The sequence below is a fragment of the Oncorhynchus tshawytscha genome, linkage group LG08 (assembly GCF_018296145.1).
Source record: "Oncorhynchus tshawytscha isolate Ot180627B linkage group LG08, Otsh_v2.0, whole genome shotgun sequence".
Classification (NCBI taxonomy): domain Eukaryota; kingdom Metazoa; phylum Chordata; class Actinopteri; order Salmoniformes; family Salmonidae; genus Oncorhynchus; species Oncorhynchus tshawytscha.
In genome coordinates, this window is record NC_056436.1 from 4416489 (window position 1) to 4444452 (window position 27964).

At 47.7% G+C, this 27964-nt stretch overlaps 1 protein-coding gene across 1 annotated transcript; it reads right to left on the reverse strand.

Annotated features, from left to right (window-relative positions):
- Nucleotides 1-2215: 2215 nt before the first annotated feature.
- LOC112222581 (zinc transporter ZIP9) lies at nucleotides 2216-27964 on the reverse strand. Its single transcript, XM_042325097.1, has 7 exons — nucleotides 26877-27964; nucleotides 25305-25413; nucleotides 23543-23743; nucleotides 15376-15444; nucleotides 13545-13630; nucleotides 5502-5636; nucleotides 2216-5336 (listed from the first exon to the last, which is right to left on the reverse strand). Exons 1-7 carry the CDS (start codon nucleotides 26976-26978, stop codon nucleotides 5100-5102), a joined length of 939 nt encoding a protein of 312 aa, XP_042181031.1. The 5' UTR covers nucleotides 26979-27964; the 3' UTR covers nucleotides 2216-5099.

Here is a 27964-nt window from a genome sequence, read left to right on the forward strand (position 1 = left end):
GAAACACGTGCCGCCATCATTGCTTTGCACAAAAAGGGCTTCACAGGCAAGGATATTGCTGCCAATAAGACTTCACCTAAATCAACCATTTATCGGATCATGAAGAACTTCAAGGAGAGCAGTTCAATTGTTGTGAAGAAGGCTTCAGGGCACCAAAGAAAGTAAAGCAAGCACCAGGACCGTCTCCTAAAGTTGATTCAGCTGTGGGATTGGGGCACCACCAGTACAGAGCTTGCTCAGAAATGGCAGCAGGCAGGTGTGAGTGCATCTGCAAGCACAGTGAGGCAAAGACTTTTGGAGGATGGCCTGGTGTCAAGAAGGGCAGCAAAGAAGCCACTTCTCTCAAGGAAAAACATCAGGGACAGACTGATATTCTGCAAAAGGTACAGGGATTGGACTGCTGAGGACTGGGGTAAAGTCATTTTCTCGGACGAATCCCCTTTCCGATTGTTTGGGGCATCCGGAAAAAAGCTTGTCTGGAGAAGACAAGGTGAGCGCTACCATCAGTCCTGTGTCATGCCAACAGTAAAGCATCCTGAGACCATTCATGTGTGGAGTTGCTTCTCAGCCGAGGGAGTGGGCTCACTCACAATTTTGCCTAAGAACACAGCCATGAATAAAAAATGGTCCCAACACATCCTCCGAGAGTAACTTCTCCCAACCATCCAGGAACAGTTTGGTGAAGAACAATGCCTTTTCCAGCATGATGGAGCACCTTCGCCAGAAGGCTAAAGTGATAACTAAGTGGCTCGGGAACAAAACATTGATATTTTGGGTGCATGGCCAGGAAACTCCCCAGACCTTAATCCCATTGACAACTTGTTGTCAATTCTTAAAAGATGCGGGTAAACAAAACAAAAATCCACAAATTCTGACAAACTCCAAGAATTGATTATGCATGAATGGGCTGCCATCAGTCAGGATGTGGTCCAGAAGTTAATTGACAGCATGCCATTGTGGATTGCAGAGGTCTTGAAAAAAGAGGGTCAACACTGCAAATATTGACTCTGCATCAACTTCATGTAATTGTCAATAAAAGCCTTTGACACTTATGAAATGCTTGTATTACACTGCATAGTTCCATAGTAACATCTGACAAAAATATTCTAAAGACACTGAAGCATCAAACTTTGTGGAAATTAATATTTGTGTCATTCTCAAAACTTTTGGCCACAACTGTACATACTGTAGGCTTAATGACAGTGGTGGAGAACTGTCATACTTGAGTAAAAGTACAGATACCTTAATAGAAAATGACTCAAGTAAAAGTCACCCAGTAATATTCTACTTGAGTAAAAGTCTAAAAGCATTTGGTTTAAAATGTACTTCAGTATCAAAAGTAAAAAGTATAAACAATTTCAAATTTCTTAACATTTATGGTACCAGAACACATAGGTAGGGCCTGCCTTTCAACCTGCGTGTCCTGGTCGCGTCTGGTGTGGGTGGACCAAATCAACCCGCGTGTCCTGGTCGCGTCTGGTGTGGGTGGACCAAATCAACATGGGTGTCCTGGTTGCGTCTGGTGTGGGTGGACCAAATCAACATGGTGTCCTGGTCGCGTCTGGTGTGGGTGGTCCTAATCAACATGTGTGTCCTGGTCGCGTCTGGTGTGGGTGGACCAAATCAACATGGGTGTCCTGGTCACGTCTGGTGTGGGTGGACCCAATCAACCCGCATGTCCTGGTCGCGTCTGGACCAAATCAACCCGCGTGTCCTGGTCGCGTCTGGTGTGGGTGGACCAAATCAACATGGGTGTCCTGGTCATGTCTGGTGTGGGTGGACTAAATCAACCTGTGCACGATGGAGGACGAGCGGTACGGTCAGCACGTAAGGTTTAGTAACCGGGTGGTAGCCCGCTAGTGGATGGCTATTTAGCCTCTCTGTGTTAGTGATGGCTGTTTAACAGTCTGATGGCCTTGAGATAGAAGCTGTTCTTCAGTCTCTCGGTCCCAGCTTTGATGCACCTGTACTGACCTCACCTTCTGGATGATAGCGGGGTGAACAGGCAGTGCCTCGGTGGTTGATGTCCTTGATGATATTTTTGGCATCGGGTGCTGTAGGTGTCCTGGAGGGCAGGTAGTTTGCCCCCGGTGATGAGTTGGGTAGACCTCACCACCCTCTGGAGAGCCCTGCGTGGCCAGTTGTGGGATAGCTCAGGGGTGGGTTTGATCTGGCCAGGAGAGGTGACCAAACAGTCAGAGTCGGGACACATTGCACCCATTCAGTTTTATTTATTTAAATAAATCATAAAAACACAGTTTGCAACAGATGGAAAAATGTCAGACTCCTTATGGAATGATCACATGACAATCCCCGAAGCATGATGTCTACTGCTAACCCCTGATGCCCCTCAACTCTCTCCTCTTTCACACTCACACAAACACACACACACACGTCTTTCGACTAGAATCAAGAGGCTTCAAGAGATCCACAATTCACTAAGAACCAGTAGGGAGGATATCCCTTTAGAACAGACTTAGTTTGGTTCCATGAAATATCATGAATTTTTAAAAAAACAGTCTGCAGCTGAAGGTACTGCGCGCACAACCACCTCCACAACCACCTCCACAACCACCTCCACAACCACCTCCACAACCACCTCCACAACCACCTCCACAACCACCTCCACAACCACAGAAGAAGAGAAGAGAGAGAGATAACTGGGCCCAAAATCTGTCTTCTCCAGCTTCGTATAAAATGTTTCACTCACTAAACCAAGAGGTTTTGTACAGAGCTTAATGGTTAAATTTGGTTTAAAAAAAACAAAAAACGTAAGGCTTATTTTCAACGTGTGGTTTATTTGATCGAATAGGGGCATTGAGTGGCATCTCTTTCAATTGTTAGAGATGTCACTCAACCACCTGATCAATATCATGGATAACTCTGTGTGGGTAGACACGGACACCAGATCTCACAAAATTAACATGCTTATTGCTGAGATTTTATAACATTGATAAAAGGACAGAAGATAAATTAAAAGCAAATTGAAAAAAAAAAAAAAAAAAAAAAACTAAAGTCATTACGTCAGAACTGCTGTTTTGTTTGACCCAAATGCAAATAACTAAGTCCCTCTTCACAGACAGACACTAGGTGATCCAGACAAAGCTATCAGTCTGAACATCTACCGGTGACTGTCTGTTGGTCTACACTCCATATTACTGGTCCCTCAGTTCAGAATTCATTATAATGCATCTATTGGTCTGACTACTCACTGAACAATGCCTAATGTCATGTACCCTAAAATCACCCAGTCCTCCACCATCAAATAGACCAGTACCCAGTCTACCACCGTCAAATAGACCAGTACCCAGTCTACCACCATCAAATAGACCAGTACCCAGTCTACCACTGTCAAGTAGACCAGTCCCCAGTCTACCACCATCAAATAGACCAGTCCCCAGTCTACCACCATCAAATAGACCAGTACCCAGTCTACCACTGTCAAGTAGACCAGTCCCCAGTCTAACACCATCAAATAGACCAGTCCCCAGTCTACCACCATCAAATAGACCAGTACCCAGTCTACCACCATCAAATAGACCAGTACCCAGTCTACCACCGTCAAATAGACCAGTCCCCAGTCTACTTGTCATCAGGTAGACCGGTACCCAGTCTACTTGCCATCAAGTAGACCAGTACCCAGTCTACCACCGTCAAATAGACCAGTACCCAGTCTACCACCGTCAAATAGACCAGTACGCAGTCTACCACCGTCAAATAGACCAGTCCCCAGTCTACTTGTCATCAAGTAGACCGGTACCCAGTCTAATTGCCATCAAGTAGACCAGTAGCTATCCTGCAATCACTCAGGAAAACAGGTCTGAAGAGAACCACATTTTAAACCAAACGTGACAGAAAGCAGGGTAATTCATGGGTTGATATAAGTTTAGATTTTATGGTGTATAGAGGCTGGTCCTGGGGCTTCCATTACAGTGTATAATTTAGAGGCTGGTCCTGGGGCTTCCATTACGGTGTATAATTTAGAGGCTGGTCCTGGGACCAGGGCTTCCATTACAGTGTATAATTTAGAGGCTGGTCCTGGGGCCAGGGCTTCCATTACAGTGTATAATTTAGAGGCTGGTCCTGGGACCAGGGCTTCCATTACGGTGTATAATTTAGAGGCTGGTCCTGGGACCAGGGCTTCCATTACGGTGTATAATTTAGAGGCTAGTCCTGGGGCTTCCATTGTGAGGCTGAAGCAAGACAGTCATCCTTCAAGCTGTTTACCCAACAGAGTCAACAACAGAGTCTGTGGACAGCAGTCTTATAGACAACATGTCTCTCAGATGTCCAATGTCCTTTAACAGTACGGTAGATTAATAAATAGCCTATAGATCAAGCCAAAAGTCATAGAAGTGCAACTACTCACATGTAAACTTCTAATTAGTTACTGATTGCACTAGCAAGAATTTAAATATAGACTACATTTCATCTCACAGTAAGAACACCGTGTGTCAGAGTGCAAACTCAACGTAGCACAAAGTGAGAGTGAAAAATCACTTTAAAACCTTTACTTTTACTGCAAGATGGCACAAATATCTCTTCATTTCTCACAGCCCAGTCCTCAGCAACAAAACAAAAGCAGGTACATTAACATTAGTTCAGGAGTTGACAGTTCATTTGTAGCACTGAAACAGGATACAACAATGACCAACTCCCCTGCTGTCTGTAAAGCCTACCTAGAGAGACCCCCCCACCCCCCCCCAAAAAAAATAGAAAAATAAATGTCTGCTTAAAAGAAGCAGGAACCATGGTAGCAGTCTTGTCATCAGTATCAGCAGATAGGACTTCCTTTAGAGTGTTGAACAAGTGGGAGGTCCTTATTACTATGGTTATGACATCATCATCATCATCATCCCTTTGTGTTGTCCAGCGCGGTTCCGATTCCACCCGCAGGTCGTTGTCCCGGCAACGAGGACACAACAACCGCAATCCAACCAAATCAGAAGTCCATCAATAGAACAGGTACATAAGACATTTGAGATGTGTGATAGAGATGTCTGTTAGGCTGCTTTCCCTCTAAACCCACTCTTCCTCTCTTACATCCCTCCTTTCCTCTCCTCCCCTTGGTCTCCTCTGTGTCTACTAGCGGTGTGTGTCTAGTGGTGGTGTCCCACAGACAGCACCAGCGGTAGCAGACAGCCCAGAACCAGAGCCCCAACCTCCACCTTGCCCAGTCCCTTCGCTGCTTCCTTCCCCGGTGTGGGGGAGTGGCTGTGTCCGGTCCCGCCCACCTCAGGCAGAACATGTACGGTGGCAACATACAGGAAGGTCCCGGCAGAGAACAGCATGGCCACGCCTGTCGCGTTCACGTTGGACAGTGCCTCTTTACTGCTCTGGAGGTAGAGAGGACAAAACAATTGGGGTAGTTAGAATAGGGAGGGGGTTGGCTGGGTATTGGGGAGGGGGGTAGTGATAGTGGGGAGAAGGGGTATTGGGGAGGTGGTAGTGGGGAGAAAAGGTAGTGGGGTATTGGAAGAGATCATAGACAACCAACTGACCTGGCTGAGTCCTACGAAGGTAACCATGGCGAGGACAGGTGCTGCCAGGGCGAAGGCCAGCAGGTGTTTACGGATCCGATTCCTCTCCAGGCCAGCATGCATCAGGAAGGAGACCAGGCCAAAAGCTGCTGGGGCCTGGGGGGAACGAAAGAGACAGGGTTTAATTAGGAGAGGAATTACAGAGAACAGACACACCTACAAATATAGATGGTGTGTACAAACATTAAGAACAGCTGCTCTTTCCATGACAGACTGACCAGGTCAATCCAGGTGAAAGATATGATCCCTAATTGATGTCACCTGTTACATCCACTTCAAATCAGTGTAGATGAAGGGGAGGAGACAGGTTAAATAAGGATTTGTAAATCAGGAGAGTAGGTGGATTAGGGAGCTGACTAGTGGTGGCTATTCAGCAGTCTGATGGTCTGAGGGAAGAAACTATTGGCCAGTCTGACATGATGCTCCTGCGCTGCCCATGTCTGAGTGATGGAAGCGGGGAGAACAGGCCTGTGCTCGGGTGGTTGAAGTCCCTGATGATCTTCTTGGCCTTCCAGCGACACCTGGTGATGTAGTGGAGGGCAGGCGGTGAGCAATGGAGCGTTGGGCTGAGCGTTCCACTCTCTGTAGCGCCATGCGGTCTGCGATGGTGGAGTTACTGTAGCAACAGCCCCTGAACAACACCGACGGCCCTCAGGGACAGAACACATTTCTTCAGCATCCTGATCTTGAGTAGTCGCTGTCCTGCCTTCTTCGCCACGATGTCAGTGTGGTTTGATATTTCAGCTCCTCGGAGACGTGTTCGCAGAGGAACTTAAGGGGGGAAGAAGCTTGACGAGGGCCATGAGGTCAATATGTAAAACAAGAGCAGTGTTACTATCAAAAGCAGTGTGCGGGTTTCTTATTTTCTCTCATTTTATTCAACTGTTATCAAGCACCTGCAAAAAAAGATCGCTCAGATGTGCGAATGCCTTTTGAATTACCCCCGTTGATGAGAATGGGGGCGAGCCCGACATGGTTCCTCCTGAAGTCCACAATCCTCTCCTTTGTTTTGCTGAGGTCGAGGGTGAAGATGTTGACCTGGCACCACGCTGTCAGAGTATCTACCTCCTCCCAGTTAAATAAAAATAAATGTTTTTTTAAAGTTGGAACTGTGTCATGGGTGTACTGGGAGTACAGGATTTCACCCTTGTGGGGCCCCCGTGTTGAGAATCAGTGTCGAGGTAGTAATGCTGCATAGGGAGGAAGTAGTCCAGGACAGTTGCATAGACAGGAAGTCCAGTCCAGGACAGTTGCATAGGGAGGAAGTCCAGTCCAGGACAGTTGCATAGGGAGGAAGTTCAGTCCCAGGGGCCATGAGCTTTGTGGTGAGTTTAGAGGGCACTATGGTATTAAAGACCGAGTTGTCGTCGATGAACAGCATCCTCACATATGCATTCCTTTTATCCAGGTGGGTAAGGGCAGTGTGTAGTGCTTCAAATTTCCCAGCGGCCTAAAAAAAAAGATCCATTCCTTGCGGTCAAAGCCGTTGTGCTGAAAATAATCATTAGAATGCCCTTCTCCCGGCTGCCAAATTGCCATACTTCTTTTATTTATTTTATTTAACTAGGCAAGTCAGTTAAGAATTTGTTCTTATTTACAATGACGGCCAGACCCGGACAATACTGGGCCAATTGTGCGCCACCCTATGGGACTCCCCATCACCATCAGAAGCAGGACACACCGGAGCTCCATTTCGAGTCTCATAGCAAAGAGTCTGAAAATAAGATGTTTTTTTTCTTTGTAATTAAATGTGCAAAAATGTATAAAAAAAACAGTTTTTCGCTTCTTCATTATGGGGTATTGTGATGTCATTATGGGGTATTGTGATGTCATTATGGGGTATTGTGATTTCATTATGGGGTATTGTGATGTGATTATGGGTTATTGTGATGTGATTATGGGGTATTGTGATGTGATTATGGGGTATTGTGATGTCATTATGGGGTATTGTGATGTGATTATGGGGTATTGTGATGTGATTATGGGGTATTGTGATGTCACTATGGGGTATTGTGATGTCATTATGGGGTATTGTGATGTCATTATGGGATATTGTGATGTCATTATGGGGTATTGTGATGTGATTATGGGGTATTGTGATGTGATTATGGGGTATTGTGATGTCATTATGGGGTATTGTGATTTCATTATGGGGTATTGTGATGTGATTATGGGGTATTGTGATGTGATTATGGGGTATTGTGATGTGATTATGGGGTATTGTGATGTGATTATGGGGTATTGTGATGTGATTATGGGGTATTGTGATGTGATTATGGGGTATTGTGATGTGATTATGGGGTATTGTGATGTGATTATGGGGTATTGTGATGTGATTATGGGGTATTGTGATGTGATTATGGGGTATTGTGATGTGATTATGGGGTATTGTGATGTGATTATGGGGTATTGTGATGTGACTATGGGGTATTGTGATGTCACTATGGGGTATTGTGATGTCATTATGGGGTATTGTGATGTCATTATGGGATATTGTGATGTGATTATGGGATATTGTGATGTGATTATGGGGTATTGTGATGTGATTATGGGGTATTGTGATGTGATTATGGGGTATTGTGATGTCACTATGGGGTATTGTGATGTCACTATGGGGTATTGTGATGTGATTATGGGGTATTGTGATGTGATTATGGGGTATTGTGATGTGATTATGGGGTATTGTGATGTGATTATGGGGTATTGTGATGTGATTATGGGGTATTGTGATGTGATTATGGGGTATTGTGATGTGATTATGGGGTATTGTGATGTGATTATGGGGTATTGTGATGTGATTGTGGGTATTGTGATGTGATTATGGGGTATTGTGATGTGATTATGGGGTATTGTGATGTCACTATGGGGTATTGTGATGTGATTATGGGGTATTGTGATGTGATTATGGGGTATTGTGATGTGATTATGGGGTATTGTGATGTCACTATGGGGTATTGTGATGTCATTATGGGTTATTGTGATGTGATTATGGGGTATTGTGATGTGATTGTGGGGTATTGTGATGTGATTATGGGTTATTGTGATGTGATTATGGGGTATTGTGATGTGATTATGGGGTATTGTGATGTGATTATGGGGTATTGTGAAGTCATTATGGGGTATTGTGATGTGATTATGGGGTATTGTGATGTGATTATGGGGTATTGTGATGTGATTATGGGGTATTGTGATGTGATTATGGGGTATTGTGATGTGATTATGGGGTATTGTGATGTCACTATGGGGTATTGTGATGTCATTATGGGGTATTGTGATGTGATTATGGGGTATTGTGATGTGATTATGGGGTATTGTGATGTGATTATGGGGTATTGTGATGTGATTATGGGGTATTGTGATGTCATTATGGGGTATTGTGATGTCATTATGGGGTATTGTGATGTCACTATGGGTTATTGTGATGTGATTATGGGGTATTGTGATGTGATTATGGGGTATTGTGAAGTCATTATGGGGTATTGTGATGTGATTATGGGGTATTGTGATGTCATTATGGGGTATTGTGATGTCATTATGGGGTATTGTGATGTTATTCTGATGTCACTATGGGGTATTGTGATGTCATTATGGGGTATTGTGTGTAGATGGATGAGGAAAATGTTTTATTTAATCTATTTTTTTTAATAAAACTAACGTAACATGAGGAAATAGGTGTCTGAATACTTTCCCGATTAAAAGTCTAATTAAAGTTTGTGTACAGTTATATACACTTCCATACAATCTTAACAGAATAGCTAGTGTTTTCCAGGTTTTCAAATCAATTTAAAATGGGCTTTTTTGGTTAATGACCTTGTTGCTCTAGCAGATGGGCCTTGTTGCACAGGCAGATTGGGCCTCTTTGAAAGCCAAATGAAAATGAGCAAAATCTTTAAACCACAGACAGTTTGTCTCACTGTCGGGAAGAGACAGAGTCGGGTAATGCAGATCTCCCCTACCACACAAACATGAGAGATGGCTGAGTTTGGGGAAGGTGCTTAAAAGGGTGTGGCACCTGAAGTCGGAGATGGCCGAGTTTGGGGAAGGTGCTTAAAAGGGTGTGGCACCTGAAGTCGGAGATGGCTGAGTTTGGGGAAGGTGCTTAAAAGGGTGTGGCACCTGAAGTCGGAGATTGCTGAGTTTTTTTCAAATGAAAAGAAAATGTGGATTTCCCTCAACTGCAAGATGAAGAATGGTTGGTTGATTTTGCCTTCCCAGTGGACATCATGGCCTCATGAATGAACTGAACTCCAAACTACAAGGGAAGGGCCTTTTTACACATCAGATGTACAACCTTGTCAAAGCCTTTAAGGGAAAATGACTCCTCCTGACCCACCAAGTAGAAGACAACAATCTCACCCACCTTCTGACACTACTAGTCTGTTCCCTATCAGATGACACTACTAGTCTGTTCCCTATCAGACGACACTACTAGTCTGTTCCCTATCAGACGACCTTCTGACACTACTAGTCTGTTCCCTATCAGATGACCTTCTGACACTACTAGTCTGTTCCCTATCAGACGACCTTCTGACACTACTAGTCTGTTCCCTATCAGACGACCTTCTGACACTACTAGTCTGTTCCCTATCAGACGACCTTCTGACACTACTAGTCTGTTCCCTATCAGATGACCTTCTGACACTACTAGTCTGTTCCCTATCAGACGACCTTCTGACACTACTAGTCTGTTCCCTATCAGATGACACTACTAGTCTGTTCCCTATCAGATGACCTTCTGACACTACTAGTCTGTTCCCTATCAGATGACACTACTAGTCTGTTCCCTATCAGATGACCTTCTGACACTACTAGTCTGTTCCCTATCAGATGACCTTCTGACACTACTAGTCTGTTCCCTATCAGACGACCTACTGACACTACTAGTCTGTTCCCTATCAGATGACACTACTAGTCTGTTCCCTATCAGATGACCTTCTGACACTACTAGTCTGTTCCCTATCTGACAACCTTCTGACACTACTAGTCTGTTCCCTATCAGACAACCTTCTGACACTACTAGTCTGTTCCCTATCAGATGACACTACTAGTCTGTTCCCTATCAGATGACCTTCTGACACTACTAGTCTGTTCCCTATCAGATGACCTTCTGACACTACTAGTCTGTTCCCTATCAGACGACCTTCTGACACTACTAGTCTGTTCCCTATCAGACGACCTTCTGACACTACTAGTCTGTTCCCTATCAGACGACCTTCTGACACTACTAGTCTGTTCCCTATCAGACAACCTTCTGACACTACTAGTCTGTTCCCTATCAGACACCTTCTGACACTACTAGTCTGTTCCCTATCAGACGACCTTCTGACACTACTAGTCTGTTCCCTATCAGACAACCTTCTGACACTACTAGTCTGTTCCCTATCAGACGACCTTCTGACACTACTAGTCTGTTCCCTATCAGACGACCTTCTGACACTACTAGTCTGTTCCCTATCAGACGACCTTCTGACACTACTAGTCTGTTCCCTATCAGACGACCTTCTGACACTACTAGTCTGTTCCCTATCAGACAACCTTCTGACACTACTAGTCTGTTCCCTATCAGATGACACTACTAGTCTGTTCCCTATCAGATGACCTTCTGACACTACTAGTCTGTTCCCTATCAGACGACCTTCTGACACTACTAGTCTGTTCCCTATCAGACGACCTTCTGACACTACTAGTCTGTTCCCTATCAGACGACCTTCTGACACTACTAGTCTGTTCCCTATCAGACGACCTTCTGACACTACTAGTCTGTTCCCTATCAGATGACCTTCTGACACTACTAGTCTGTTCCCTATCAGACGACCTTCTGACACTACTAGTCTGTTCCCTATCAGACAACCTTCTGACACTACTAGTCTGTTCCCTATCAGATGACACTACTAGTCTGTTCCCTATCAGATGACCTTCTGACACTACTAGTCTGTTCCCTATCAGACGACCTTCTGACACTACTAGTCTGTTCCCTATCTGACAACCTTCTGACACTACTAGTCTGTTCCCTATCAGACAACCTTCTGACACTACTAGTCTGTTCCCTATCAGATGACACTACTAGTCTGTTCCCTATCAGATGACCTTCGGACACTACTAGTCTGTTCCCTATCAGATGACCTTCTGACACTACTAGTCTCTTCCCTATCAGATGACCTTCTGACACTACTAGTCTCTTCCCTATCAGATGACCTTCTGACACTACTAGTCTCTTCCCTATCAGATGACCTTCTGACACTACTAGTCTGTTCCCTATCAGACGACCTTCTGACACTACTAGTCTGTTCCCTATCAGATGACACTACTAGTCTGTTCCCTATCAGATGACCTTCTGACACTACTAGTCTGTTCCCTATCAGATGACCTTCTGACACTACTAGTCTGTTCCCTATCAGACGACCATCAGGAGAAGTACACATCACTGCTGCTACACTTGGGAGTAAAACAAACATACAGTCAATAATACAGTAGAAACAAGTCAAATCAAATCAAATCAAATCAAATCTATAGTCTATATACGATGTGAGCAAATGAGGTGAGATAAGGGAGGTAAAGGCAAAAAAAAGGCCATGGTGGCAAAGTAAATACAATATAGCAAGTAAAACACTGGAATGGTAGATTTGCAGTGGAAGAATGTGCAAAAGTAGAGATAGAAATAATGGGGTGCAAAGGAGCAAAATAAATAAATAAATACAGTAGGGGGAAGAGGTAGTTGTTTAGGCTAAATTATAGATGGGCTATGTACAGGTGCAGTAATCTGTGAGCTGCTCTGACAGCTGGTGCTTAAAACTGGTGAGGGAGATAAGTGTTTCCAGTTTGTTATTGGCAGCAGAGAACTGGAAGGAGAGGCGGCCAAAGGAAGAATTGGTTTTAGGGGTGACCAGAGAGATATACCTGCTGGAGCACGTGCTACAGGTGGGTGATGCTATGGTGACTAGCGAGCTGAGATAAGGGGGGACTTTACCTAGCAGGGTCTTGTAGATGACATGGAGCCAGTGGGTTTGGCGACGAGAATGAAGCGAGGGCCAGCCAACGAGAGCGTACAGGTCGCAATAGTGGGTAGTATATGGGGCTTTGGTGACAAAACGGATTGCACTGTGATAGACTGCATCCAATTTGTTGAGTAGGGTATTGGAGGCTAATTTGTAAATGACATCGTCGAGGATCGGTAGGATGGTCACTTCACTTGTCACACTGGTTGAGTAGTTTAAACGTAAATGTTGAGCTCGCCATCTCTCTTTCTTGCGTTTTTGTTCATACCCGTTAAGAGTTCTGTCCGTGGTCCTGAATAGCTAGTGTTTTCCAGGTTTTCAAATCAATTTAAAATGGGCTTTTTTTGGTTAATGACCTTGTTGCACAGGCAGATTGGGCCTCTGTCCGTGATCCTGAATGCACAGTGTACTTTTCCCTCCATGTAGTTCATTCCATGTTAAATCATGAAAATACCTACCAAAAGGAGAACATGGATGTGGTTTATTTCTGTGCATGTTAAACCAATAAAATAAGTAGCCTATCTGGATGTGATTTACAGTAGATATATATATCTGTCAGTCATACACACGACGGATGATTCTGGTTAACGATGGTAAAAATATACTCTAAATGTGGCCATCCGTGGAAAATAATTGTCCAGGCCTGCTCTAGAAGCACGTCACGATGATGGAAGCTACAGGTCGGTAAGTCATTCAGTTCAGTTCATTTCCCAGGGATGTTCATACCTGTACGGAAGCTTTCAATATACTATGCATAAGGAATTCACTGAAATGCTTCGATTATGTAGGCAGTTACTTGAAAACCGAGTTGAATTGGTTTAACTAAGTCCTAGTGCCATCAACTTGGCAGGCTTTTCTCAACAGGGGTGGGTGGGGCACGTCACGTTGTGTTTAAAGAGGATCCGATATGGAAGGAAGGAGGCTGTTAAACAACACATTATCATTACATCCACGCTGAGACGGACCGCTGAAAACACAAGATGGCAGATAAGATGAACGGTCACTGTACCTTGTGAAGCATGATGGCCGCAAAGACAATGAGCTGAACACTGGTCTGGGAAGTTGAAGCCGCTGCTCCGAGAGCCACGCCGTCAGCTGGAAGATCAGAATCACCTTTATTTACCCAGCACACTGTACAAAACATTAAGAATACTTGCTCTAAAGTTGGGGAAATTAGACGAGCATTCGTTCTTTATATTAATGTAGTGTAGGCTATGCTGGAGCAAATGTAGACCGAACTGTCTCAATAAAAAAAGTTACAATGATGAGATGATAGGTCTACAGGCAGTGTGAACTACTGCTCCACACTGAGACGGTCTGCCTGTCCCTCCCTCCACACTGAGACGGTCTGCCTGTCCCTCCCTCCACACTGAGACGGTCTGCCTGTCCCTCCCTCCACACTGAGACGGTCTGCCTCTCCCTCCCTCCATAATGAGACGGTCTGCCTGTCCTCCTTACTGAGACGGTCTGCCTGTCCCTCCCTCCACACTGAGACGGTCTGCCTGTCCCTCCCTCCACACTGAGACGGTCTGCCTGTCCTCCACACTGAGACGGTCTGCCTGTCCTCCCTCCTGCCTGTCCTCCACACTGAGACGGTCTGCCTGTCCTCCACACTGAGACGGTCTGCCTGTCCTCCACACTGAGACGGTCTGCCTGTCCTCCACACTGAGACGGTCTGCCTGTCCTCCACACTGAGACGGTCTGCCTGTCCTCCACACTGAGACGGTCTGCCTGTCCTCCACACTGAGACGGTCTGCCTGTCCTCCACACTGAGACGGTCTGCCTGTCCTCCACACTGAGGCGGTCTGCCTGTCCTCCACACTGAGGCGGTCTGCCTGTCCTCCACACTGAGGCGGTCTGCCTGTCCTCCACACTGAGGCGGTCTGCCTGTCCTCCACACTGAGGCGGTCTGCCTGTCCTCCACACTGAGGCGGTCTGCCTGTCCTCCACACTGAGACGGTCTGCCTGTCCTCCACACTGAGACGGTCTGCCTGTCCCTCCCTCATTTAACAGTTCCATTTCACACCATGCTGTTCACATACATCATTTATAATAATAATTTTAATCCGTTTCTCTCAGTTATTTATCCCGTAAAAAGGGAGTGGTTTTGGGCAGTAAATCCCAGTAACCGGGTTCCTGCCATTCAACCCTATCAGACTGACCAGGTGAATCCAGGTGAATCCAGGTGAAAGCTGTGATCCCTTATTGATGTCACTTGTTAAATCCACTTCAATCAGTGTAGATGAAGGGGAGGAGACAGGTGGTTAAATAAGGATTTTTAAGCATTGAGATAATTGAGACATGGATTGTGTATGTGTGCCATTCAGAGGGTGAATGGGGAAGACAACATATTGAAGTGCCTTTGTACGGGGTATGGTAGTAGGTGTCAGGAGCACCGGTTTGTGTCAAGAACTGCAACGCTGCTGGGTTTTTCACACTCAACAGTTTCCTGTGTGTTTCAAGAATGGTCCAGACAACTTGACAACAATTGTGGGAAGCATTGGAGACCACATGGACCAGAAACCCTGTGGAACACTCCTGACACCTTGTAGAGTCCGTTCCCAGACTAATTGAGGCTGTTCTGAGGGCAAAACGGGGGAGGGGGGGGTGCAACTCAATACTAGGAAGGTGTTCCTAATGTTTAGTATAGTCAGTGTATATGTACCAGAAAGTTGACCTACTGAATAAAACAGAATATACACCCAAAATAATTGACAATCCACATACAGTACGTACAGTAGATAGGATGCAGAATCCAGCTACAAGCCTCCAATGACTTCCACTGTCTCTTCTTCCTAAAACATGTTGGTCTGAAACACTGTATCAGGAAGCCATCTTACCTGCTGCATGGACCACTAGTCCCAAGGTGGTGGTGATCTTTGAGCTGGCAACCCTCGCAGACTCTGGATCTGAACACACATCAAATCAGTCAGACAGACACACACACACACACCAAATCAGTCAGACAGACACACACACACACACACCAAATCAGTCAGACAGACACACACACCAAATCAGACACAGACACACACACACCAAATCAGACAGACAGACACACACACACCAAGTCAGTCAGACAGACACACACACACACACACCAAATCAGTCAGACAGACACACACACACACCAAATCAGTCAGACAGACACACACACACACACACACACACACACACACACAGTCAAAGACAGTCAGACAGACACAAACACCAAATCAGTCAGACAGACACAAACACCAAATCAGTCAGACAGACACACACACCAAATCAGTCAGACAGACACACACACAAATCAGTCAGACAGACACACACACACACACACCAAATCAGACAGACAGACACACATACACCAAATCAGACACAGACACACACACACCAAATCAGACAGACACACACACACACCAAGTCAGGCAGACACACACACACACACCAAATCAGTCAGACAGACACACACACACACCAAATCAGTCAGACAGGCACACACACACACAAAATCAGTCAGACAGACACACACACACCAAATCAGTCAGACAGACAAACACACACACACACCAAATCAGACAGACAGACACACACACACACACACACACACACACCAAGTCAGAGTCAGACAAACACACACACACCAAGTCAGTCAGTCAGACACACACACACACCAAATCAGTCAGACAGACACACACACACACACACACAAACCAAGTCAGACAGACAGACACACACACACACCAAATCAGTCAGACAGACACACACACACACAAGACAGTCAGACAGACAAACACACACACACACACCACAGTCAGTCAGACAGACACACACACACAAGACAGTCAGACAGACACACACACACACCAAGTCAGTCAGTCAGACAGACAACACACACCAAGTCAGTCAGTCAGACAGACACACACACACCAAGTCAGTCAGACAGACAGACACACACACACACACACCAAGACAGTCAGACAGACAGACACACACACACCAAATCAGTCAGACAGACAGACACACACACACACACACAAGTCAGTCAGTCAGACAGACACACACCAAGACAGTCAGACAGACAGACACACACACACCAAATCAGTCAGACACACACACACACAAATCAGTCAGTCAGACAGACACACACACACCAAGACAGTCAGACAGACAGACACACACACCAAATCAGTCAGACAATCAGTCAGACAGACAGACAGACAGACAGACAGACAGACACACAATCAGTCAGACAGAGACAGACACACACAATCAGTCAGACAGACAGACAGACACACACAATCAGTCAGACAGACAGACACACACAATCAGTCAGACAGACAGACACACACAATCAGTCAGACAGACAGACACACACAATCAGTCAGACAGACAGACACACACAATCAGTCAGACAGACAGACACACACAATCAGTCAGACAGACAGACACACACAATCAGTCAGACAGACAGACACACACAATCAGTCAGACAGACAGACACACACAATCAGTCAGACAGACAGACACACACAATCAGTCAGACAGACAGACACACACAATCAGTCAGACAGACAGACACACACAATCAGTCAGACAGACAGACACACACAATCAGTCAGACAGACAGACACACACAATCAGTCAGACAGACAGACACACACAATCAGTCAGACAGACAGACACACAATCAGTCAGACAGACAGACACACAATCAGTCAGACAGACAGACACACACAATCAGTCAGACAGACAGACACACACAATCAGTCAGACAGACAGACACACACAATCAGTCAGACAGACAGACACACACACACACCAAATCAGACAGACAGACCAAATCAGACAGACAGACACCAAGTCAGTCAGTCAGTCAGACAGAGACAGACAGACAGTCAGCACTGCTGTGTGTGTGTGTGTATGTAGACTGACCGTCAGCACTGCTGTGTGTGCGTAGACTGACCGTCAGCACTGCTGTGTGTGCGTGTGTGTGTAGACTGACCGTCAGCACTGCTGTGTGTGTGTGTGTGTAGACTGACCGTCAGCACTGCTGTGTGTGTGTGTGTGTAGACTGACTGCTGTGTGTGTACCGTCAGCACTGCTGTGTGTGTGTGTGTGTGTGTGTGTGTGTGTGTGTAGACTGACAGTCAGCACTGCTGTGTGTGTGTGTGTGTGTGTGTGTGTGTGTGTGTGTGTGTGTGTGTGTGTGTGTGTGTGTAGACTGACCGTCAGCACTGCTGTGTGTGTGTGTGTGTGTGTGTGTGTGTAGACTGACCGTCAGCACTGACTGCTGTGTGTGTGTGTAGACTGACCGTCAGCACTGACTGCTGTGTGTGTGTGTGTGTGTGTGCACTGCTGTGTGTGTGTGTGTGTGTGTAGAATGACAGTCAGCACTGACTGCTGTGTGTGTGTGTGTGTGTAGACTGCACTGCTGTGTGTGTGTGTGTGTGTAGACTGACCGTCAGCACTGACTGTGTGTGTGTGTGTGTGTAGACTGACCGTGCTGCACTGACTGCTGTGTGTGTGTGTGTGTGTGTGTGTGTGTGTGTGTGTGTGTGTGTGTGTGTGTAGACTGACCGTCAGCACTGACTGCTGTGTGTGTGTGTGTGTGTGTGTGCTGTGTGTGTGTAGACTGACCGTCAGCACTGACTGCTGTGTGTGTGTGTGTGTGTGTGTGTGTGTGTGTGTGTAGACTGACCGTCAGCACTGCACTGCTGTGTGTGTGTGTGTGTGTGTGTGTGTGACCGTCAGACTGACCGTCAGCACTGACTGCTGTGTGTGTGTAGACTGACCGTCAGCACTGCTGTGTGTGTGTGTGTGTGTGTGTGACTGACCGTCAGCACTGCTGTGTGTGTGTGTGTGTGTGTGTGACTGACCGTCAGCACTGCTGTGTGTGTGTGTGTGTGTGTAGACTGACCGTCAGCACTGCTGTGTGTGTGTGTGTGTGTAGACTGACCGTCAGCACTGCTGTGTGTGTGTGTGTGTGTGTGTGTGTGTGTGTGTGTGTGTGTGTGTGTAGACTGACCGTCAGCACTGCTGTGTGTGTGTGTGTGTGTGTGTGTGTAGACTGCCGTGTGCACTGCTGTGTGTGTGTGTGTGTGTGTGTGTGTGTGTAGACTGACCGTCAGCACTGACTGCTGTGTGTGTGTGTGACTGACCGTCAGCACTGACTGCTGTGTGTGTGTGTGTGTGTGTAGACTGACCGTCAGCACTGCTGTGTGTGTGTGTGTGTGTGTGTAGACTGACCGTCAGCACTGCTGTGTGTGTGTGTGTGTGTGTAGACTGACCGTCAGCACTGCTGTGTGTGTGTGTGTGCTGTGTGTGTGTGTGTGTGTGTGTGTGTGTGTGTGTGTAGACTGACCGTCAGCACTGCTGTGTGTGTGTGTGTGTGTAGACTGACCGTCAGCACTGCTGTGTGTGTGTGTGTGTGTGTGTGACTGACCCGTCAGCACTGCTGTGTGTGTGTGTGTGTGTGTGTAGACTGACCGTCAGCACTGCTGTGTGTGTGTGTGTGTGTGTGTGTGTGTGTGTGTGTGTGTGTGTGTAGACTGACCGTCAGCACTGCTGTGTGTGTGTGTGTGTGACTGACCGTCAGCACTGCTGTGTGTGTGTGTGTGTGTAGACTGACCGTCAGCACTGCTGTGTGTGTGTGTGTGTGACTGACCGTCAGCACTGCTGTGTGTGTGTGTGTGTGTGTAGACTGACCGTCAGCACTGCTGTGTGTGTGTGTGTGTGTGTAGACTGACCGTCAGCACTGCTGTGTGTGTGTGTGTGTGTGTAGACTGACCGTCAGCACTGCTGTGTGTGTGTGTGTGTGTGTAGACTGACCGTCAGCACTGCTGTGTGTGTGTGTGTGTGTGTGTAGACTGACCGTCAGCACTGCTGTGTGTGTGTGTGTGTGTAGACTGACCGTCAGCACTGCTGTGTGTGTGTGTGTGTGTGTGTGTGACCGTCAGCACTGCTGTGTGTGTGTGTGTAGACTGACCGTCAGCACTGCTGTGTGTGTGTGTGTGTGTGTGTGTGTGTGTGACTGACCGTCAGCACTGCTGTGTGTGTGTGTGTGTGTGTGTAGACTGACCGTCAGCACTGCTGTGTGTGTGTGTGTGTGTGTAGACTGACCGTCAGCACTGCTGTGTGTGTGTGTGTGTGTGTGTAGACTGACCGTCAGCACTGCTGTGTGTGTGTGTGTGTGTGTGACTGACCGTCAGCACTGCTGTGTGTGTGTGTGTGTGTGTAGACTGACCGTCAGCACTGCTGTGTGTGTGTGTGTGTGTGTGTGTGACTGACCGTCAGCACTGCTGTGTGTGTGTGTGTGTGTGTGTGTGTGTGTGTAGACTGACCGTCAGCACTGCTGTGTGTGTGTGTGTGTGTGTAGACTGACCGTCAGCACTGCTGTGTGTGTGTGTGTGTGTGACTGACTGTCAGCACTGCTGTGTGTGTGTGTGTGTGTGTAGACTGACCGTCAGCACTGCTGTGTGTGTGTGTGTGTGTAGACTGACCGTCAGCACTGCTGTGTGTGTGTGTGTGTGTGTGTGTGTGTGTGTGTGTAGACTGACTGTCAGCACTGCTGTGTGTGTGTGTGTGTGTGTGTGTAGACTGACTGTCAGCACTGCTGTGTGTGTGTGTGTGTGTGTGTGTGTGTGTAGACTGACTGTCAGCACTGCTGTGTGTGTGTGTGTGTGTGTGTGTGTGTAGACTGACCGCACTCAGCACTGCTGTGTGTGTGTGTGTGTGTGTAGACTGACCGTCAGCACTGCTGTGTGTGTGTGTGTGTGTGTGTGTGTGTGTGTGTGTGTGTAGACTGACCGTCAGCACTGCTGTGTGTGTGTGTGTGTGTAGACTGACCGTCAGCACTGCTGTGTGTGTGTGTGTGTGTAGACTGACCGTCAGCACTGCTGTGTGTGTGTGTGTGTGTAGACTGACCGTCAGCACTGCTGTGTGTGTGTGTGTGTGTAGACTGACCGTCAGCACTGCTGTGTGTGTGTGTGTGTGTGTAGACTGACTGTCAGCACTGCTGTGTGTGTGTGTGTGTGTGTGACTGACCGTCAGCACTGCTGTGTGTGTGTGTGTGTGTGTGTGTGTGTGTAGACTGACTGTCAGCACTGCTGTGTGTGTGTGTGTGTGTGTAGACTGACTGTCAGCACTGCTGTGTGTGTGTGTGTGTGTGTAGACTGACTGTCAGCACTGCTGTGTGTGTGTGTGTGTGTGTGTGTGTGTAGACTGACTGTCAGCACTGCTGTGTGTGTGTGTGTGTGTGTGTGTGTGTGTAGACTGACCGTCAGCACTGCTGTGTGTGTGTGTGTGTGTGTAGACTGACCGTCAGCACTGCTGTGTGTGTGTGTGTGTGTGTCAGCACTGCTGTGTAGACTGACCGTCAGCACTGCTGTGTGTGTGTGCGTGTGTAGACTGACCGTCAGCACTGCTGTGTGTGTGTGTGTGTGTAGACTGACCGTCAGCACTGCTGTGTGTGTGTGTGTGTGTGTGTAGACTGACCGTCAGCACTGCTGTGTGTGTGTGTGTGTGTAGACTGACCGTCAGCACTGCTGTGTGTGTGTGTGTGTGTGTAGACTGACTGTCAGCACTGCTGTGTGTGTGTGTGTGTGTGTAGACTGACTGTCAGCACTGCTGTGTGTGTGTGTGTGTGTAGACTGACTGTCAGCACTGCTGTGTGTGTGTGTGTGTGTGTAGACTGACTGTCAGCACTGCTGTGTGTGTGTGTGTGTGTAGACTGACTGTCAGCACTGCTGTGTGTGTGTGTGTGTGTAGACTGACTGTCAGCACTGCTGTGTGTGTGTGTGTGTGTGTGTGTGTGTAGACTGACTGTCAGCACTGCTGTGTGTGTGTGTGTGTGTGTGTGTGTAGACTGACTGTCAGCACTGCTGTGTGTGTGTGTGTGTGTGTGTGTAGACTGACTGTCAGCACTGCTGTGTGTGTGTGTGTGTGTAGACTGACTGTCAGCACTGCTGTGTGTGTGTGTGTGTGTAGACTGACTGTCAGCACTGCTGTGTGTGTGTGTGTGTGTAGACTGACTGTCAGCACTGCTGTGTGTGTGTGTGTGTAGACTGACTGTCAGCACTGCTGTGTGTGTGTGTGTGTGTGTAGACTGACTGTCAGCACTGCTGTGTGTGTGTGTGTGTGTGTGTGTGTGTGTGACTGACTGTCAGCACTGCTGTGTGTGTGTGTGTGTGTGTGTGTGTGTGTGTGTAGACTGACTGTCAGCACTGCTGTGTGTGTGTGTGTGTGTGTGTGACTGACTGACTGTCAGCACTGCTGTGTGTGTGTGTGTGTGTGTGTGTGTGTGTGTGTGACTGACTGTCAGCACTGCTGTGTGTGTGTGTGTGTGTGTAGACTGACTGTCAGCACTGCTGTGTGTGTGTGTGTGTGTGTGACTGACTGACTGTCAGCACTGCTGTGTGTGTGTGTGTGTGTGTGTAGACTGACTGTCAGCACTGCTGTGTGTGTGTGTGTGTGTGTGTGTGTGTAGACTGACTGTCAGCACTGCTGTGTGTGTGTGTGTGTGTGTGTGTGTGTAGACTGACTGTCAGCACTGCTGTGTGTGTGTGTGTGTGTGTGTGTAGACTGACTGTCAGCACTGCTGTGTGTGTGTGTGTGTGTGTGTAGACTGACTGTCAGCACTGCTGTGTGTGTGTGTGTGTGTGTGTAGACTGACTGTCAGCACTGCTGTGTGTGTGTGTGTGTGTGTGACTGACTGTCAGCACTGCTGTGTGTGTGTGTGTGTGTAGACTGACTGTCAGCACTGCTGTGTGTGTGTGTGTGTGTAGACTGACTGTCAGCACTGCTGTGTGTGTGTGTGTGTGTAGACTGACTGTCAGCACTGCTGTGTGTGTGTGTGTGTGTAGACTGACTGTCAGCACTGCTGTGTGTGTGTGTGTGTGTAGACTGACTGTCAGCACTGCTGTGTGTGTGTGTGTGTGTAGACTGACTGTCAGCACTGCTGTGTGTGTGTGTGTGTGTAGACTGACTGTCAGCACTGCTGTGTGTGTGTGTGTGTGTGTGTAGACTGACTGTCAGCACTGCTGTGTGTGTGTGTGTGTGTAGACTGACTGTCAGCACTGCTGTGTGTGTGTGTGTGTGTAGACTGACTGTCAGCACTGCTGTGTGTGTGTGTGTGTGTAGACTGACTGTCAGCACTGCTGTGTGTGTGTGTGCTGTGTGTGTGTGACTGTCAGCACTGACTGTCAGCACTGTGTGTGTGTGTAGACTGACTGTCAGCACTGCTGTGTGTGTGTGTGTGTGTGTGTGTGTGTAGACTGACTGTCAGCACTGCTGTGTGTGTGTGTGTGTGTGACTGACTGTCAGCACTGCTGTGTGTGTGTGTGTGTGTAGACTGACTGTCAGCACTGCTGTGTGTGTGTGTGTGTGTGTGTGTAGACTGACTGTCAGCACTGCTGTGTGTGTGTGTGTGTGTAGACTGACTGTCAGCACTGCTGTGTGTGTGTGTGTGTGTAGACTGACTGTCAGCACTGCTGTGTGTGTGTGTGTGTGTAGACTGACTGTCAGCACTGCTGTGTGTGTGTGTGTGTGTAGACTGACTGTCAGCACTGCTGTGTGTGTGTGTGTGTGTAGACTGACTGTCAGCACTGCTGTGTGTGTGTGTGTGTGTAGACTGACTGTCAGCACTGCTGTGTGTGTGTGTGTGTGTAGACTGACTGTCAGCACTGCTGTGTGTGTGTGTGTGTGTAGACTGACTGTCAGCACTGCTGTGTGTGTGTGTGTGTGTAGACTGACTGTCAGCACTGCTGTGTGTGTGTGTGTGTGTGTGTGTGTGTGTGTGTGTGTGTGTGTGTGTCCAGACTGACCGTCAGCACTGACTGCTGTGTGTGTGTGTGTGTGTAGACTGACCGTCAGCACTGCTGTGTGTGTGTGTGTGTGTGTAGACTGACCGTCAGCACTGCTGTGTGTGTGTGTGTGTGTGTGTGTGTGTGTGTGTGTGTGTGTGTGTGTGTGTAGACTGACCGTCAGCACTGACTGCTGTGTGTGTGTGTGTGTGTGTAGACTGACCGTCAGCACTGCTGTGTACGTGGGCGCTTCCTATCTGGTCGACCAGCAGCATGAAGACGAACCCCAGGACCAGAGAAACCCCGATGTAGGCATGGAGGTGATCGTGGCTGTGCTCCCCACTGACCCCCAGAGCTACATCCACACCTTCCTTGGGCTGGGACACCTCCACCCCCTCCACCTGGCCAGGGGCGTGGTGCACACCTACACAGAGAGAGAGAGACTAAGACCCTATCCCAGACAGTAGAGACAGAGACCCTAACAGTAGAGACAGAGACCCTAACAGTAGAGACTGAGACCCAGACAGTAGAGACTGAGACCCAGACAGTAGAGACAGAGACCCTAACAGTAGAGACAGAGACCCAGACAGTAGAGATTGAGACCCAGACAGTAGAGACAGAGACCCTAACAGTAGAGACAGAGACCCAGACAGTAGAGACTGAGACCCAGACAGTAGAGACTGAGACCCAGACAGTAGAGACTGAGACCCAGACAGTAGAGACTGAGACCCAGACAGTAGAGACTGAGACCCTATCCCAGACAGTAGAGACAGAGACCCTAACCCAGACAGTAGAGACTGAGACCCTAACCCAGTAGAGACAGAGACCCTAACCCAGACAGTAGAGACTGAGACCCTAACCCAGACAGTAGAGACTGAGACCCTAACAGTAGAGACAGAGACCCTAACCCAGACAGTAGAGACTGAGACCCTAACCCAGACAGTAGAGACTGAGACCCAACAGTAGAGACCCCTAACCCAGACAGTAGAGACTGAGACCCTAACCCAGACAGTAGAGACCGAGACCCTAACCCAGACAGTAGAGACTGAGACCCTAACAGTAGAGACAGAGACCCTAACCCAGACAGTAGAGACCGAGACCCTAACCCAGACAGTAGAGACAGAGACCCTAATCCAGACAGTAGAGACTGAGACCCTAACCCAGACAGTAGAGACTGAGACCCTAACCCAGACAGTAGAGACTGAGACCCTAACCCAGACAGTAGAGACTGAGACTAGCTAGCTAACGTTGGACCAGAGCTATCTAACATTGGACCAGGGCTAGCTAACGTTGGACCAGAGCTAGCTAACATTGGACCAGAGCTAGCTAACATTGGACCAGAGCTAGCTAACATTGGACCAGAGCAACGTTGGACTAAGGCTAGCTAACATTGGACCAGAGCTAGCTAACATTGGACCAGAGCAACATTGGACCAGAGCAACGTTGGACCAGAGCTAGCTAACGTTGGACCAGAGCTAGCTAACGTTGGACCAGAGCTAGCTAACGTTGGACCAGAGCTAGCTAACGTTGGACCAGAGCTAGCTAACGTTGGACCAGAGCTAGCTAACGTTGGACCAGAGCTAGCTAACGTTGGAGCCAGTTGGAGCTAGCTAACGTTGGACCAGAGCTAGCTAACGTTGGACCAGAGCTAGCTAACGTTGGACCAGAGCTAGCTAACGTTGGACCAGAGCTAGCTAACGTTGGACCAGAGCTAGCTAACGTTGGACCAGAGCTAGCTAACGTTGGACCAGAGCTAGCTAACGTTGGACAAGGGCTAGCTAACGTTGGACCAGAGCTAGCTAACGTTGGACCAGAGCTAGCTAACGTTGGACCAGGGCTAGCTAACGTTGGACCAGGGCTAGCTAACATAGGACCAGGGCTAGCTAACATAGGACCAGGGCTAGCTAACGTTGGACCAGAGCTAGCTAACGTTGGACCAGTATAAAGGGAATAGGGTTCCATTTGGTATGCAGATTGAGTCTCACCCTCCAGGACCTCCTCATACAGGGCATGGACCCCCTCGGGGATGATGACAGCCAGGGCAGTACCACACAGCAGCCCTGCTCCCAGGACCGTCACCAGCTTCAGCTTCTCCTGCAGGACCGGACAACCAGGACAGAGGGTTCATCAGCAGGACAACCAGGACAGGGGGGTTCATCAGCAGGACAACCAGGACAGGGGGGTTCATCAACAGGACAACCAGGACAGGGGTTCATCAACAGGACAACCAGGACAGGGGTTCATCAACAGGACAACCAGGACAGGGGGTTCATCAACAGGACAACCAGGACAGGGGGGGTTCATCAACAGGACAACCAGGACAGGGGGGGTTCATCAACAGGACAACCAGGACAGGGGGTTCATCAGCAGGACAACCAGGACAGGGGGGGGGTCATCAGCAGGACAACCAGGACAGGGGGGGTTTATCAACAGGACAACCAGGACAGGGGGGTTCATCAACAGGACAACCAGGACAGAGGGGTTCATCAGGACAGGGGGTTCACAGGGGACAGGGGGTTCATCAGCAGGACAACCAGGACAGGGGGGTTCATCAACAGGACAACCAGGACAGGGGGTTCATCAACAGGACAGGGGGGGGTTCATCAGCAGGACAACCAGGACAGGGGGTTCATCAACAGGACAACCAGGACAGAGGGGTTCATCAACAGGACAACCAGGACAGGGGGTTCATCAACAGGACAACCAGGACAGGGGGTTCATCAACAGGACAACCAGGACAGGGGGTTCATCAACAGGACAACCAGGACAGGGGGGGTTCATCAACAGGACAACCAGGACAGAGGGGTTCATCAACAGGACAACCAGGACAGGGGGTTCATCAACAGGACAGGTGGGTTCATCAGGACAGGACAACCAGGACAGGGGGACAACCAGGACAGGGGTTCATCAACAGGACAACCAGGACAGGGGGTTCATCAACAGGACAACCAGGACAGAGGGGTTCATCAACAGGACAACCAGGACAGAGGGGTTCATCAGCAGGACAGGGGGGGGTTCATAGCAGGACAACCAGGACAGGGGGGTTCATCAACAGGACAACCAGGACAGGGGGTTCATCAACAGGACAACCAGGACAGGGAGGTTCATCAGCAGGACAACCAGGACAGGGGGGTTCATCAGCAGGACAACCAGGACAGGGGGTTCATCAGCAGGACAACCAGGACAGGGGGTTCATCAGCAGGACAACCAGGACAGGGAGGTTCATCAGCAGGACAACCAGGACAGGGGGGGTTCATCAGCAGGACAACCAGGACAGGGGAGGGGTGAGTCAACACATTAACTTTGGCCTCGGAATAGCAATTATTAGGCTAGCTAACAGCACTGAAGATGTAGAATTGCATGTGACGGTTAGAACAGTCTGATCGATACACTAAAATCAAATCTTATGTCACATACACATGGTTAGCAGATGTTAATGCGAGTGTAGCGAAATGTGTGCCTTTATATGCATAGTAATCTCAGTAGCTAAGGACTTCAGCTGAAGACTCCACTTCAAGTTTAATTATGTCAATCAGCAAAGTTTGAGTGCTACTCACCTCTGAGAAGTTGACAGCCAGAGGAATGGTTCCAGACACATAACATCCCACTAGCATTGCCAGGGACAGCAGGCTGATCGAAGTGAAGTCGTCCATAGACATAATTGCAGCTGTGCTTTGCTATGCAACAATTAGCCTGACTATTGGAAAGTGGTAGCTAGAGCGGTAAACAGACTAGTCTGAATCCAGAAACTGACTAGATAGATAGGTTGGCAAGCTTGATTTCTAGACAGATAACGCCAAGTATAAAAAATAACTATAAATCAAATGGTACTTCTCTTTTCCCACTAGCACTGCCTTTGGTGATAAATACTTTGTTGGGGGAAAATTTAACGTGATGTGTCGTCTCACCTAACTATCTTAAAACAAATTCATGAATTGTAAGTCGCTCTTATACTTAATGACTAAAATGTCAAACAATCATTGATCACAAGAAACACCTTCGCAGCAATGATAGATAACTAAAACTATCTGCACAGAGGTCTAAACAGCCATGTGGTCAGTTCTGCTAAATAACTCTACGATTTAACCACTACGGCGTTGACATTGAACACGGTTGTTTATGTAATCATGTCAATCTAGCTAATATGTTTCTTACTTTTGCAGAAATCTAAACATCATCTAGTAGTAGCTACTGTAACGTTAGCAAAATTAGATAGCCTGCTAGGCTAACTATCTTCCCTCACAAAGTATTGTTGCCTACAGTTGACACGTTGTCATCTCTAGAAAGTGTATTGCCCATATCGTACTCTTCAATGTAGCTATTTTATTTATTTTTGAATAATTTTTGAGCAAAACTAACTGCACTTAGCTATTATTCTTTATAGCTATCTAGCTCGAAATGTTTCTGCCAAATGTAGCACTTCCGGGTAACGCTCATTGTTCACGCCACGTAAACGTGCCACGTACAAAATCTGCATTCTTTCTCTGTTTACTTTTCTTCTCTGACTTTGTGGACCGATACAGCAGATGTTTCAAACATAAACCAATGTATTACGTGTATAAAAAAAAAGTACAACTGTTTTAGCTGGTTGTTGTTCATCTTTTCTTAGAAGTAGTCAGATATGTCTTCTCTCTCCCTCAGCCCC

Coding starts and splice junctions, on each gene's coding strand:
- LOC112222581 (XM_042325097.1), bottom strand. CDS start 26,978: ATGTCTATGGACGACTTCACTTCGATCAGCCTGCTGTCCCTGGCAATG. Junction 15,445..23,542: donor CGTACACAGCAGTGCTGACG/GTCAGTCTACAC, acceptor ATGTGTGTTCAG/ATCCAGAGTCTGCGAGGGTT. Junction 5,337..5,501: donor CCTTCGTAGGACTCAGCCAG/GTCAGTTGGTTG, acceptor CTCTACCTCCAG/AGCAGTAAAGAGGCACTGTC.